Source organism: Aspergillus aculeatinus (genome assembly GCF_003184765.1).
Source record: "Aspergillus aculeatinus CBS 121060 unplaced genomic scaffold BO66scaffold_22, whole genome shotgun sequence".
In the NCBI taxonomy this organism is placed as follows: domain Eukaryota; kingdom Fungi; phylum Ascomycota; class Eurotiomycetes; order Eurotiales; family Aspergillaceae; genus Aspergillus; species Aspergillus aculeatinus.
Genome location: NW_020291491.1, coordinates 462,380 through 476,747, shown reverse-complemented (window position 1 = coordinate 476,747; position 14,368 = coordinate 462,380). Strand labels below are relative to the sequence as shown.

Here is a 14,368-nt window from a genome sequence, read left to right as displayed (position 1 = left end):
TCGGATATATGATGTTGTACATGAAATCAGAAAACCGTGTTGGTATCCAACACAAAGACACGGGCCCACCCTTTTTCAGCGCCATGCAGAAATGGAAGACAAAGAAGAATGAAACCAGCTGTAGCAACACTTGAGACAATAAATTAAAGAGGACGAGAAATGTGTCTATGGTTCAGGCTCAATGCAAGAATCACCGAAAGACAAAATGACCAAAAAGGTGGACGGATTGGAAGTGTAGAGAGCAGAGATGGTATCTGTGAAATGTTTACCGAGTTCATCAGACAAGGGTATGTTGCACCAAGGTTGGCTGGCTATTGACAAGCACTTTGGGCGTTGTATTCAGTGGGAATTTTCACTTTGTCGTTGCGCTGCGCAGGATGAGGATCTTCGGTGTTGCTATTCTGAAGAGGCGACTTCATCTGCAAACCGAGTCCGAGACTCGTTAACGTTTCGTGCCATCTTCTTTCCGAGCTCGTAGGATGAGATCATAATCGCGCAGGCGGGGGCAACTTTGAGGCAGCGTGCAACCCCGCCACGGAAGAGTCCCGCCATGCCTTCTTCACGGAAAATGTGCATAAGGAATTTCGGCAGGGGTAGTTGTTCAGGGTGGGGTGTCCCCTTCGCACTGTCTCCGAGGGCGCTCGATGCTTCGTCGCCCATGTGTCGGAATACTTGTTGGCGTGTCTTGCCCACGTCAAACGGGGTGGTCACGAAAGCTGCAAGAGAGCCAGAGGACGCTCCTGCAATGAAGCTATCGAGAAATGTTGGAGTGTCGAGGTCGTGTGGTGTTTGGTGGGTGGAGAATGAGATATCGTGTGGAAGGCGATTCATGTAAGCCTTCTTGCGCGCCTCGATGAAGTAGCTCTTGACCTCTTCATACCCCCACCAATATAAGCCGGAGAAAGGTACATCTCGCCACATGGTAAGAGTCAACCCTCTCCAGAGCGAGCTGTAGCCGTTCGCTTGGACCATCTGGTGTAAGCCCTCAAGGGTCGCCTTGAAATGCCCTGCCCCTGTACCTGGAGTAGCTTGCAATCGCGTCCGAAACATCTCGATAGGACTAATCGCAGATGCAGCGGCCGTCCTTGCGACCGAACCTGCGACCAGTGGAGCGTATGCGACGGGGACAAGAGCTTTGATAGGGCTTCTGTCATCGGCTCGCAGCCAGTCGTAGCCAGCAAAGTAGATGATATTGGCCGGGATCCCCATCATCAGTGTGGGACTGAGTCCACGCCAGAGCGTCAAGACTCCTTCGTTTCGAGCGATCTTTCGTAGTCCATCCAAGGTCGAGGTAAATGTTCTGCGCTGGGTCTCTTCCACTGCGCACTCCGTCATGGATGCAGCGCCTATGTTACCGGCACCAGGCCCGGCGACACACATCTGTGCATTTTGACCAATCCAAAAGACTTCCCGGCAGCAAGCAGTAACCCCGAGATCTGAAGGGACATTCTTCAGCGAGTGTGTAGTGTGGGAGGCGAATGGGGACGTGTTCTTGACTGAGGATTGGGCTTGCAAACGAACTCGGACGACATCAAGAGGAGTGGCTGCATGAAAGAATTAGCATTCATCTCAGGATCTGACAGAATGATGATGGGCACGAGGTGGCGTACCTAGCAGAGCTGTGAGAACGCTGCCGGTTGTGGCTGAAATCATCTTCTGAGTGATTGATACATCATCGTGGATAGGTTTGGCGTCCAGAGCCGGGGCAGCCCCTGTTCCAGAAGTAGTCGCCATTGTTGAGGTTTCAACTGATTGCCATGACTCTGTCGAGCCCCCTTGTAAGTTAATCAAGTCGTTCGAGCGATATCGGTCTCCCGGCGCAAGCTCAGTTCGAACAGCGGACATTCATTCAACGCGCTGGAGATTGGGAGAATACGAGGGATCCTCTTGGCTGGTAATGATTCAGTCGGTCTGCACTTCGAATTTGCGATGCCGACTGAAATCTCTGAGATGGCGCGGGTGTGCAAGTAGCAAGGTAGGTAGGTAGGTATGAGTCGAGGATCTGCAATAGACGTAAGAGGGGAGAAACAAATGCGTCAGAGAAAAAGAACGCTCGGGTCGTCGGCGGTCGGCGGTGGCGGCTGGGCCAGACACTAACAGGTTAAGGCCCGGAGATAATATTGATAAGCATTTCCTCCGTCCCTCCCCCTACCCTTCTACTCATACCTACCTACCTACCTTCCTTCCTTCCTTTTCGGCCTCACAGTTGATCATCGGTCGATCGCTGCAACTAATACAATGGATGTCTGAAGGTTCGCACTCTGTGAAATCATCAAATTCGGTGTCTGTCTCCGGTCCCTCTAAATTCCAGCCTATTGCTTCTCTAGCCGGATCCGCAAGCCCCGCGCTCAGCCGCTTATCGGTCTGGGGATCTGTTTGCCGAACTTGTCACAACTGTGAGAATGGAGGACAACGCCGAACTCGAGTCTTTTCGACGCCAGTGGCGCGAGGAAGTTGCACAAAAGACGAAACATACAAGGCCCACTCCTGCACAGCCAAGATCTTCCAAGCCTTCAACAGCGCCGCCAAGTCAATTTCCACCTACCCGCCATGAGGCATCACAGCATGAGGAGGAGCACGAAGGGGCTGCCTCGATTGATCACAGTGAAATTGTTCACGGAATGGGTCAACTGAGTGTGCATCCCTCAGACGAAGATGCTTTTCATCATCCAACTTCTCGACATGAACCCAGGTCGGCTCTAGAGCATTTTGAGCGAGCGGTTGAGAAGGAGGCAGAAGGGAAATTAGGAGACAGTGTACAGCACTACCGCAAAGCATACAGAGTATGTGTCACCCCTAGTGCTCAAAAATCTGTCACAATTGCTGACTTTGGGCTCCCTCCATAGTTGGACTCCGCGGTCGACAAGACATACCGTAACAAGTATTTCGCCACGGCGTGGAAGAAACCTACACAGGCTCCTACAACGGGCGCTACGGCTGGCAAGTCAACCGATCAACAGACCCAAGAGGAAACGCCCGTCTTACCGACACCTGAGCTCATCGCATCTTTCGCTCATCTCCCGATCCCTCAAGCGGAACCGCTGATCGAGAACACTCCACCTCCACCATGTCCTATTTCTCACGTTCCATCGGAGGTTCTAGTCGAGATACTCAGGCATGTGGCACTGATGGATCCGGCGGCTCTCTGCCGAATGGCACTGGTCTGCAAGCGCTTTGCTTACCACTTTGCGCATGAGCAGCATATTTGGAGGCGACTCTGTCAGGGCTCGGAGTTCGGTTTCAAATCTATGCACTATTCATTTGCTTGCGACATTCACGGTAACCCGGAGCATACGCTAGGAACACGCTACACGCCTTTCCCACGGTCGATGCCTGTTCAGATTCCCGAACCTTTGTCTTCATGGAGTGAGGTCTTCCAAGTGTTTCCCCGGATCCGGTACACGGGTATCTACATTAGCACGGTCAACTACACCCGGCCAGGTGCTGCTGCTGCGTACCAGAATGTCTCATGGAATAGTCCCATTCATATTGTCACGTACTACCGATACCTTCGTTTCTATCCGGACGGCTCCGCAGTCTATCTACTTACTACAGTGGAACCCCGCGAGGTGGTCCCTCACATTAGCAAAGAGAACGTCAAGGTCGCCCGAGCGACGACACAGAAACAACATCCTCGTCACACCTCAGATGCCACTGTAAGCGCCGAATCCACGGATGCCATTCCGCATGTCGCGCTGGAAGCGTTGAGACACGCCTACCGGGGTCGGTGGCGCTTGGCCAAGCCTGTTGCCGACTCTGACTCATCGTCGGAAGACGCGCAGAATGAGTTGCCTACTGCATATGAGTCACTGCCTGACAAGGCTGCCGCATCCCCGTCAGATCCGCGGGACCTTATCATTGAAACCGAAGGCGTGGGTCCGAAGTACATGTATCTCTTGCAACTATCGCTCCGGTCAACCCCGGCAGCCAAATCGAAGCAGCCCAACGTCTCGCCGCCGAATCCATCGAAGAACACGAAGCTGGCTTGGAAGGGATATTGGAGCTACAACAAACTCACCGACGACTGGGCTGAGTTTGGTCTCAAGAATGATCGCTCATTTGTCTTCCGGCGCGTTCGTGGATGGGGCTTGGATTGAACAGAGAAACGATTGAATGGGTTTTGATCGACGATGTTATTCGACAAGACATATGTTGGCCACCTAGATTCTTACTAGATATATAAACGTCACAAATCCACGGAACAGCATAACGTATTTCCCCTGAGTAAGGATGAGCATAAAGACCAAAACAGCACAAAACGGCACAAAACGGCACAAAGGCACCCTCAGCACATAAAACTCAGTCAAAACCATCACATATTGGATTAAGTTCTCTCTATACACACCAGTAAAACCCCCTACCTCGACCAGAAAACCCCAATCTTGCTTTTGCTTATCGGCCCAAGTCCAGCCATCCTCACCGCCAAGGGAGCTTATCGATAAGGGGCCGACCGCCGCGGTCCCCCAGCAAAAAATTTCGGGGAAAGTTTTGGGAGGAACGCTTCTCTCCGCTCGGAAGTCCGCAAGAACAACAAAGCCGTCGCAATTCACGCGGCATGGGGGTTTGATTTGCGATTAGAATATAATTGCCATCTATCGATCTTCTACTCTTTCCAGACGCTCTCTCTATACATTTATTTGCGACATCTTTTTGAGGGGAACGAAACGCAAAATGCCCGAACGGGTCCGCACCGTCTTCGACGACGAGGACAGCGCCATCCCCGTCAGCAAAGCCTCTTCCTCCAACACGAAGCCCGAGGGCAAGGACACGCAAGCGCCTCTGGAACCTGGTCGCACGAAACGGAAGGAATCTGGGGTCGACACGGAGGAGGATGGATCGAAGAAGCAGAAGAAGAAGCAGAAAAGCAAGAAGCGGAAGGTCGATGGCGAGGGTACGGGGGTGAAGGACGAGCCGAACGGCGTGGTGATGGACGCAGATGCAGATGCAGACAAAGCAGCGCTACGGACGAAGAAGGCCAAGAAGAAGCACGCCGGAGAGGAAGAAGCGAAGCCCGAGGATAGTGGAAAGCCACGACTCCACCACCGCAATCACAACAACAACAACAACACGACAAAACCGAAACACGGATCGGCCAAGAACCACACGTTCGGTCCGCTGCGCGAGAAGGCGCAGGCGCTCTACCAGCTGCGCAAGAACCTGCCGATCTTCCCCCACGCAGACGAGATCCGCGGCCATCTGCGCCGGAACGATGTGATGCTGTTGATCGGAGAGACCGGTAGCGGAAAGAGTACACAGATCCCGCAGTTTCTGGTCACGGAGCAGTGGTGTCGGCCGGTGAAGGCGATGGTTGCGGAGACGGCGGAGGGCGGGGCGGTGGAGAAGGTGAAGGAGGTGCAGGTGGGCGGATGCATTGCCATCACGCAGCCGAGAAGGGTCGCTGCGATCTCGTTGGCGCGACGTGTCGCGGATGAGATGGGCACGCCGTTGGGGAACTCCTCCCCGGCGAGTCGGGTCGGGTACTCCGTGCGGTTTGACACGTCGACGTCGCCGAGTACGCAGGTCAAGTTCCTGACGGAGGGGATGCTGCTCCAGGAGATGCTGCATGACCCCTGGTTGACCAAGTATAGTGCCATTGTGGTGGATGAGGTGCACGAGCGCGGTATCAATGTGGATCAGGTGCTGGGGTTCTTGAGGAATATGGTATCGGGCAAGCTGGAGGGCCGCGGAGGAGTGCCCTTGAAGGTCGTGGTTATGAGTGCTACGGTTGATATGGAGACCCTCACGGGCTTTTTCCAGGAAGGGTTGCAGGCCCGACGTGCTATTGAAGGGGCTACGGAGGAGAGCAAGGTGGCAGATAGCCCATCCGAAGACAAAAAAGAGGACCAAGGCATCGCCGCGTGCCATATCAAGGGTCGTCAATTTCCAGTGAAGGTCATCTACTCGCCAGAGCCTGTCCATGATTTTATCGACGCAGCGCTCAAGGTGATCTTCAACATTCATTACAAAGAGCCTCTGCCGGGTGACATCCTGGTTTTCTTGACAGGACAGGAGACGGTGGAAGCCCTTGAGAATCTCGTGAATGAGTATGCAGTCGGAATGGACCCTGCCCTCCCGAAAATCCAGGTCCTGCCACTCTTCGCAGCCCTGCCCCAAGCGGCCCAGCAACGAGTCTTCCTTCCGGCGCCGCCTCGAACCCGCAAGATCATTTTGGCCACAAACATTGCCGAAACCTCCGTCACGGTGTCTGGCGTGCGGCATGTGGTTGATTGTGGCAAGGCGAAGGTCAAGCAATTCCGCTCGCGTCTTGGGTTGGATTCCCTGTTAGTTAAGCCGATTTCCAAGTCGGCAGCGATTCAGCGAAAGGGTCGTGCCGGTCGTGAAGCGCCCGGCTCGTGCTACCGACTCTACACAGAGAAGGATTACCTGGACTTGGATGAAACTAACACTCCGGAGATCCTCCGTTGTGATTTGAGTCAAGCGTTGCTCAACATGAAGGCTCGCGGCGTCGACGACATTATGGGATTCCCATTCCTGACGCGACCGCCACGAGAGGCTTTGGAGAAGGCGTTGTTGCAGCTGCTGAGCATTGATGCCTTGGAAGAGACCGGCAAGATTAGCCCGATCGGGAAGCACATTGCCAAGCTCCCTCTCACGCCCACACTGGGTCGAGTGCTGCTGGCCGCTTCGGAGTTTGGGACGGATTGTCTGCTAGATGTCATCGATATTATATCATGTCTCAGTGTTGAGAATATCTTTCTGAATACGACCTCGGAGGAAAAGAAAGAGGAGGCGGAGGTTGCGCGACGGGATCTGTATCGGAGAGAAGGCGATCATCTCACCATGATGGCTACAGTGCAAGCTTACGCGGCCGAGAATACGGATCGGAAAGCGTGGGCTGAGAGACATCTCGTCTCCCACCGGGCCATGCAGTCTGTTATGGTATGTCTCCTCTCGTGTGATTAGTGATGCGTCCCGGGTATAGAACTTCCACTAACCATCACGCCTGCCACAGGATGTTCGCAAACAACTTACCGCGCAGTGCCGACAAGCCAAGCTTCTCCCCAACGACACGCGGGGCTCTTCTACCACCAATGACTCCTCCCCGATGTTCATTCTGAAGAGTTTCCTTCGAGGATTCGCTACGAACACGGCGCGCCTCGTACCGGATGGCAGCTATCGTACGGTGGTGGGGAACCAGACAGTGGCGATCCACCCGTCGAGTGTGTTGTTTGGCAAGAAGGTGGAGGCGATCCTGTACAACGAGTTTGTTTTTACGAACCGTAGTTACGCGCGTGGGGTGAGCGCCGTGCAGATGGATTGGGTCGGAGAAGCGTTGTCTGGGTAGGATTTCTTGGTGCTCAGTAGACTGGTCTGCAGCCCCCCAGCCCCTGTAAATAGATAGATGGGTTGTAGCTTTCGATAGACCGACCTATTATACCCACCTTTCCAGACTAATGAAGTCGAATTTGCGTAGAAAGTGGGGTGGGACTTGGCTGTTCCCTGACAGTCAGTCAGCTTCCGCCTTGAACCATGCAGGGAAGATCAAGGATGACATGTCATTGAGATCAGAGGGCAGAGACAGCGGGTGTGGGATGATCAGCACTGGGCTGATCCTTGGTCGAGAAGGAGGGGGAGGGTGACAGGCGAATCTGAAGCGAACGCAGAGAAACATGATTGCTTGAGAGTAATTTTGGAGTAAATTGGCGACGAGTTGAGGACAGATAGCGAGGGAGATGGAGATGGAGATGGAAATGGAGATGCGATGGCGGACGTCCGTCGATCATCCGATTCAGCCAAAATGAGGCCAATAGTCAAGAGTAGGGTAGATGCATAGGCCGCATTCGATCACAATAGGATTAACACTATTTTGGATTGAGGAACTCTTTTCATGTTTTCATGTATGTACTCCGTACAGTCCTCCGTACCATAAGTGTGGATGCGATAAGGAAGTTAATGATTGTCTCCTTGTTTGATTGATTACCAGTTGACAGACAGCTGAGCTTGGAGAACAAGTCGTGCCTTCTCTATTGGGTCTGGTGACATGCAATTATCATCCGTTTCTTCTTCGTCTTCGTCTTCGTCTTCTTCCTTCTGCTCCTTCGTCTTTCCTGTTCACTTCCCTGCTTTCTTTCTTTCATCCTTCCTTCCCTACTTTTCTTTCAATCTATTGTTCATTGTCGGATTATGCCACCAAGTTCCGTGGCGGGGACGAGAAAGAGATCTGTCTCGGGTGGATGTCGGAGGAATACTCCACGCCATAATCTTCATTCTTATCTCATACACTCATACACATTCACCTAACCTAACCTAACCTAATCCCACGTCATCCGTAATTCATCATCAGCCCCAACCCCAACAATACACCGCTATCGGACTGATCATCTCTCATCTCCTGTTTCTTTTTTTCCCTCCCCGTCTAGAAACCTTCTACCCCGTTTCAGATTCCACTTTTGCGACCGGCTTTTATTTTTCCATATCCTTATATACCTGGCAACCTCAGTTTTGTTGCGTCCTCCTCATCTACTCATACTTCCTAAAAATTCTCCTTCGAGCCCCCTCCGTTTGTTCGTCACGCGGGGAAGATCTGCCGCGATCGATAAAGTACCATCTTATCTCTCCTTCCCCCTCACGTACTCCGTACTGTACGGAGTATCCGCCTCCCCCTTCGACTCAACTACACTCACTGCACTGCCAACTCATGGCTTTTCGTTTGCCTCCCCAAGTTCCTCGCCGTCGTCCCTCGTATTCGCATTCCATACCGTCTCCAGCTCTTGATATCCCTTCTCCTCTTTCGCAGCTACAGGAGCACGAATCGACAGAATGGGTGCTCTTCTCTCCAACTCAACAACCCTCCACTATCGCCCGCACCCATACTACGTCCACTGATCGCACGCCACGAACATATGCCCGCTTGAGTGATTTCGGCTCTTTTGGCACGGCAACGCGATCGGCCGTGGGTCCGGAAAGTGAGGAGGAAGAAGACGCCCTCGATGAGCCCCTGGACGATGACGGCACCGAGCTAGATAGTCTAGATGATGGGCTCCATGCCTTTCGGGCGCCATCATTAGTACACGACGACCCCGGGGCACCTGTCACACTGCCCGCTCATGACGGACTAGGTAGCTTCCAAGCCTCCAGCGAGACAGTACAACATCAACTGTGGCAACACGAGCAATTTAACCCTCATCGAAGACCCGACTTGCAGCCACGGCGGCGTTCAAGCGTACAACGTCAGCTAGACTCGATCACACGCGACGAAGAAGCAGATGTGGAGCGGGAGCGGTGGCAACGTATTGAGAAATGGCGGATGGAACAAAGTCGGGCACTTTTGAACGAGATCGAGAAGGCCACTCGAAGACGCCGTGATAGCCGTGCTAGTCGGCCCAGTGAACAAGCTGAACAACCGATTCCGCCTGCCGAGTCTTTCGAGGTGTCTCAGACTCCTGCATCTTCTTCGACAGCAGAACAGGAAACTGACAACGATGAATCTCTATGGAAACGCATCACCCGCAAGGTAATTCAAGATCTGATCGGGATCGATGATTCCTTGCTTTCTGTCCTTTTCGGGGAGTCGTTGCCATGTGCCGAAGACGGAGAGATGCACACATCAGCGCGGTCGAATAGTGATTTCGACTTCAATGAGGCGATAAACCAGGAGCTGGATTCCGCGTCGGACCAAAGCCCGCCATGGAAGAACAAGCTCCTGCAGCGCATTGCGCGCGAATTAGGTATACTTGTCCACCAGCTCTGTGAGCATCCCGGTGCATTCACAACCTATCTCAACCTATCCCACGATATCCCCAATCAATATGCTGGCATTCCCCTTGAACGCCTCCCCGAAGAAGACAATCGGTTATCTGCTTCAGCTGAGCCTGCGACTATGATTGAGTCAACAAACAATGCGGAATCAACCTTGTCGCCTCAGTTCACCCCCACTTTGCAGGTTCCTGATAGCCGAGAGCACGCGGCTCTATGGGGTATTGAAGACGATGACGATTTGGTCCGTGGTAGCAGCGGCTCGGCAGGCGATCCATTGTCTGAATCGGCACGTATTCAACAGGAAAGAGAATATTGGGAGCGGGAGTTAGACGTGTCGGTGGTCTTCCGCTACCTACGTAATCGCTTCAGCCAGAGACCTAATGCTACCGACTCGTTCCATAACACGTCGCACCGTCCTACGCAGGATGCCTCTCGCCGCGCCGCAATTATCCGTCAACATCATCCTCTTGTTGCGCGCGCACACGCTCGCTCCCAAGCACAGATCCGACGCCAGTCCCAATACTCTTCCCATCATTCAGGACCGACCGGGGTCTCGTCACCCGTCCTCCGCCAACGATTCCGTCGACCTAGCTCCAGCTGTGCAAGTCAAAGCGCAAAGATGTCTGCTATCTCCAGCCGTCGGACAATGACGGGCTCCAGTCGAAACTACTGGGATATTGGAGGGAGCATTGACAGCGGAAGTGCGGTTGCACCCGTTGCCGCTGGGGTTGGAGCTTGGGGAGACGTGTGATTGGGTCCCTGAGTGTGTAGTTTCTGAGTTGCACATCACATAATGCATGCTGGCCATCGAACGTATTACTATTATTGTCTCAGACCGGGAGTCTTGGCTACTATTCTTGGGTTTTCACATATCAGCACAACTTTCTGGACTATTGTTGTCTCAGTCACGAGTACATATCTAGCTGTTTTCTTGTTGGGATCATCTCATCTATTTTTCCAATTTTATCATTGCCATCACCATCAGCGATTTTCTAGAGAAGGGATAGAGGCAACTCACTAAGTCATCAACGGCGAGGTCGGCATGTGCATACTACCTAGGCGTGTGCTATGGTTCGTGGATGGTCGCAACAAGGGCACAATTTAGCGGGCGTCTGGGTTCAGGGGGGATAGAAACCATTCATATGGGTCAATAGTACGAAGACAGAGATCATTCCAACGAGGCTCATTGTCTCACTATCTGATCTCTGATGGAATGCATCTATTGCTATGAGTCTCCGAAATGTTGCGAATAATTGACCTGACAATATGGCTCGCAGATGAATATCGCTTAGGTATCGTTACGGGAACCGCTGCTATCTCTCTCTGAATGAGTGTAGATGTCGGCTAAGAACAGTGATCATCTCGCATGTAATACTTCCGCATTGAATACTACTATGACGCCTTTCAACAATTCGAAGATTGGGACGTTCTGGATTTACAAAAGTTGGATTAATATGTCCGTCCCCGCATCGAACCGTGATTTTTATATATACGGGATTTGAGGTCCTCTTAATCGTGGTCGATTAGAAATGCCAGACAAGACCACCAACTTCATACCCAGTGACTATGCGAAGAGGATATTAATCAGGTATATAAATCGCAGCGCAGATGAACAAAGTCCCAGTTGCGTGCGTGTTGAGTCTGGACCATACTAGTTGGAGGACTTGACATGTACAGATTCATGGATTGGTTTGATCGATTTGCTTGACCCATCAGGTATTGTACATATAGAGTGGCAGATGACGCAGTATCCGTCTATTGAGTAGTGAGCTGGATTGCAGGTCAACCTTGCGGATCGGTTGGGGCTGGAACGAGGGCTGCCTGGTAAGTGTAACACAGGGCTGGAGAGCTGACATGACGTGAGTATCTGCAGGGGGGGTTGTCGCGGTCTACAGAGCGGAGGTATTGTCTACGTCGTGAACCAGAGGTTCCGGTTCAACTCCGAGAGCGTACAGATCCAGACACTAAGCTTAGGGGAAAACGGTTTCTCTTTCTTTTCTTTCATGTGCCAGAAGAAGGGGGGGAGGGGGAATCATAATGGTCTCAAAAGGGTAGTTTCCGATCACATTATAAGAAAAAAAAACAAGAAAGAACACGATGTAAAATGCTAATCAACATTCTTTTTCCCCAATCATCAACACTCGAACCGGCGACCAGACATCTAAGCCTGGGAGAGGTTCTCGTAGGCGTCGGGGAAACGCTTCATGTTCTCCTCGATGAGACCGTGGCCACGGAGGAACTGGACGTAGGCGCCGTCCTGCTTGAGCTTGCCCTCCTGGCGGAGCTGGACGTAGTCCTCGCGGCGGACGGGGGTGAAGCCCCAGTTCTTGGAGACGATGATCTTCTGGCGGCCGGGGAACTTGTACATGGAGCGGCGGAGGGCCTCGATGGCGGTGGCGCGGTTGGAGTCGCGGGTGCGGACGGACAGGATGATCTGGCCGATGTTGACCCGGGCGACGGTACCCTGGGGCTTACCGAAGGCACCACGCATACCGGTCTGGAGACGATCGGCTCCGGCGCAGGACAACATCTTGTTGATACGGATGACGTGGAAGGGGTGGACGCGGACGCGGAGGTGGAAACCTTCCTTACCGGCGATCTTCACGAGGTACCTATTTTCGTGGTGCGTTAGCCTGGGATCCGGTGGACGATGGTGTTCAAGTTGGGGCGAACGACATACTTGTTGGCGCAAATACGGGCGGCTTCGAGGGCCTCGGAGGACAGCTGCTCGTACTCGTTGGAGACGAGGTGAACGCAGAGGGGGAAGTCATCGACGTTGGCCTTCTTACGTCCCAGATCGAAGATACGGATCTTGGGGTCGGGAACACCACGGTTGAACCGGGACTTAGGGTAGGGCTGTATGAGAAGTCGCGGTGTTAGTGATTGTTGTTATACCCTTTTCCTCCCTTGTTTTGATTGATATGCGAATCCATCGCGATATCCTCCTTCTGCCTCGACACGGTTGTCTTGTCCATCCATCCATCCTCGTTCTCCACCCCACACAACTGAGGCATCGGGTCCTCACGCACAAAACACACACACACAAAACCAATATTCCGGACACAATCTCAACGCACCTTGTTCTTGCAGTAGCGGTAACATCTCGCGGGACGGCGGGCCATTTTGACGGTTGGGAAGTTGGCTTCCTTGGGGGTGGGTTGTCGAGAAAGGTGGTGTCGGGAGGTCCAAAGGGAGAAAAGGAAAAAGGTCTTCTCGCGGGCGGGCAGGAGAACTTTCGACGTTGATTTCCAAGCAATCCGTCCGCCCGCTACCGAGTGGCGCAGCCCTAAACCCTAGCCTCTCCGCCAATCACCGCCCGCGCTGGCCCATGACGGCATTTGTCAGTCGGAGACATTCTGACCAGTTGTCGCCTGCGTGGAATACAGGATCAAGGAGATCTTTTGATCTCTAATGAAGGAGGCGTTGAAAATGATGGTGTCATTTTGAGTCAGAACGAGGAGTTTTTGGTGTTTTGTAAATGTTGAGTCACAAGCCTTGTTTCTTGGCATTTGGCTCGTGACTGCATGCAGAGGATGGACGGAGTCCGTGCCGCTTGATACGCCTACGCTCTTACAAACTGGTAGTAAGATTCTGGTCCATTCTTGGCCTTTTCCTACGCGGCATGCTATTGCCTGTGCACATCAAGTTCGGTGGAAAGGATTTTCTTTTCTTGTCATTATCTAAAGCATGTCATAACGAGTGTCGCATCTTCACGACATTCAACACATTCAGACATAACATGAAAGTCATTGGCATGATCCTTGTTGCACCTACTGGCTGGAGAGGATGTCGGAGTCACCAGCGTCGAGGATGGTCATGGTGCTGGTGCGGAAGAGCTTACCGCAAGCAGTACCAAGCTCGATCTATAAGCGAAAAGTCAGTCCACCTGCTCCGAACGGTGACAGTGTCGTCTTATCACATTGCGACCACTGCACGAAGACAATTGTATCGACAAGTACTACTCACGTTGTTACCAGAGAAGTGGTGAACGGGGGTCTTGGCAAGCATGGCGTAGTACTCGAGCTCACTCTTGCGGAGGGGGGGAGTGTTGGCAGCGATGATGACCAGCTTGGCCTTGCCGGAGCGGAGGGTCTTGATGGTGGACTTGTAGCCGAGGGTGACTTTTGAGGTGACAACAGTTAGCGATGGTCACGGATATCAATATCTCAAGGAATCCGAGTTCTTGCAACATACCCTTTCCGGACTTCATAACAAGCGCCAGGCGCGAGTTGATGGTGTCACCGGTCTTCTTGCTCTTGGGGGCCATCGTTACGCTGTCGAAGACTAAACTTCTGCGTGATCAAATTTGAATCAGCAAAGGTTCGCTCGGGATATTTTTTTTCAAGCCAAGCGCTAGAATGAACAACCGCAATCGACCAAAAGCCAGATAAAACTGGCAATGGTCAAGAGCGAGTCGTCACTCAGCCATGGCTTTTGGTGAGAAACCACATACCTAAAGGTTGAATGTGGTTTTGTTGTAAAGAGAGTGCGCTCCGGCCTTGTCTTGGGATGGGGATAGAATCGAAAAAGCCTGTTACCGCTCTTTTTTTGTGGGTTCGACAAATCGCGGATCCCACTTCTTCCGTTCCGGCACCAACCACTAAAGACACGTGACCATCTGGCACCGTCGCTATCGTGTCGGGCCAAC

At 52.7% G+C, this 14,368-nt stretch overlaps 6 protein-coding genes across 6 annotated transcripts; 3 read left to right on the top strand and 3 right to left on the bottom strand.

Annotated features, from left to right (window-relative positions):
* Positions 1–90: 90 nt before the first annotated feature.
* Positions 91–2,074, bottom strand: BO66DRAFT_83652 (putative mitochondrial carrier protein). Its single transcript, XM_025653642.1, has 2 exons — positions 1,611–2,074; positions 91–1,544 (listed from the first exon to the last, which is right to left on the bottom strand). The coding sequence occupies exons 1-2, from the start codon at positions 1,843–1,845 to the stop codon at positions 397–399; spliced, it is 1,383 nt and encodes a 460-aa protein (XP_025504434.1). The 5' UTR covers positions 1,846–2,074; the 3' UTR covers positions 91–396.
* A 101-nt stretch (positions 2,075–2,175) lies between these two features.
* BO66DRAFT_373792 (putative F-box protein (Pof7)) lies at positions 2,176–4,206 on the top strand. The gene is made up of 2 exons (XM_025645562.1): positions 2,176–2,783; positions 2,847–4,206. Exons 1-2 carry the CDS (start codon positions 2,403–2,405, stop codon positions 4,095–4,097), a joined length of 1,632 nt encoding a protein of 543 aa, XP_025504433.1. The 5' UTR covers positions 2,176–2,402; the 3' UTR covers positions 4,098–4,206.
* A 428-nt stretch (positions 4,207–4,634) lies between these two features.
* On the top strand, positions 4,635–7,056 carry BO66DRAFT_391738 (putative ATP-dependent RNA helicase (Hrh1); the record flags this gene model as incomplete). Its single annotated transcript, XM_025647327.1, has 1 exon — positions 4,635–7,056. A coding segment is annotated over exon 1 (2,249 nt), but the record flags the coding sequence as incomplete, so codon positions are not given.
* Positions 7,057–8,659: 1,603 nt separating this feature from the next.
* Positions 8,660–10,471, top strand: BO66DRAFT_322259 (uncharacterized protein; the record flags this gene model as incomplete). The annotated part of the gene is made up of 1 exon (XM_025643748.1): positions 8,660–10,471. One exon carries the CDS (start codon positions 8,660–8,662, stop codon positions 10,469–10,471), a length of 1,812 nt encoding a protein of 603 aa, XP_025504431.1.
* Positions 10,472–11,671: 1,200 nt separating this feature from the next.
* On the bottom strand, positions 11,672–13,154 carry BO66DRAFT_83241 (60S ribosomal protein uL16). The gene is made up of 3 exons (XM_025653641.1): positions 12,798–13,154; positions 12,401–12,576; positions 11,672–12,332 (listed from the first exon to the last, which is right to left on the bottom strand). Exons 1-3 carry the CDS (start codon positions 12,840–12,842, stop codon positions 11,882–11,884), a joined length of 672 nt encoding a protein of 223 aa, XP_025504430.1. The 5' UTR covers positions 12,843–13,154; the 3' UTR covers positions 11,672–11,881.
* Positions 13,155–13,242: 88 nt separating this feature from the next.
* Positions 13,243–13,987, bottom strand: BO66DRAFT_373779 (60S ribosomal protein eL30; the record flags this gene model as incomplete). The annotated part of the gene is made up of 3 exons (XM_025645561.1): positions 13,243–13,583; positions 13,687–13,841; positions 13,915–13,987. The coding sequence occupies 3 exons, from the start codon at positions 13,985–13,987 to the stop codon at positions 13,491–13,493; spliced, it is 321 nt and encodes a 106-aa protein (XP_025504429.1). The 3' UTR covers positions 13,243–13,490.
* Positions 13,988–14,368: the final 381 nt, after the last annotated feature.

Bases quoted from the DNA above. Each gene is read 5' to 3' on its own strand.
- BO66DRAFT_83241 (XM_025653641.1), bottom strand. From the start codon at position 12,842: ATGGCCCGCCGTCCCGCGAGATGTTACCGCTACTGCAAGAACAAG. The intron at 12,577-12,797 runs GTGCGTTGAGAT...CTTCTCATACAG, and splicing joins ACCGCTACTGCAAGAACAAG to CCCTACCCTAAGTCCCGGTT. The intron at 12,333-12,400 runs GTATGTCGTTCG...CCACGAAAATAG, and splicing joins GCCCGTATTTGCGCCAACAA to GTACCTCGTGAAGATCGCCG.
- BO66DRAFT_373792 (XM_025645562.1), top strand. From the start codon at position 2,403: ATGGAGGACAACGCCGAACTCGAGTCTTTTCGACGCCAGTGGCGCGAG. The intron at 2,784-2,846 runs GTATGTGTCACC...CTCCCTCCATAG, and splicing joins ACTACCGCAAAGCATACAGA to TTGGACTCCGCGGTCGACAA.
- BO66DRAFT_83652 (XM_025653642.1), bottom strand. From the start codon at position 1,845: ATGTCCGCTGTTCGAACTGAGCTTGCGCCGGGAGACCGATATCGCTCG. The intron at 1,545-1,610 runs GTACGCCACCTC...TCTTTCATGCAG, and splicing joins CGTTCTCACAGCTCTGCTAG to CCACTCCTCTTGATGTCGTC.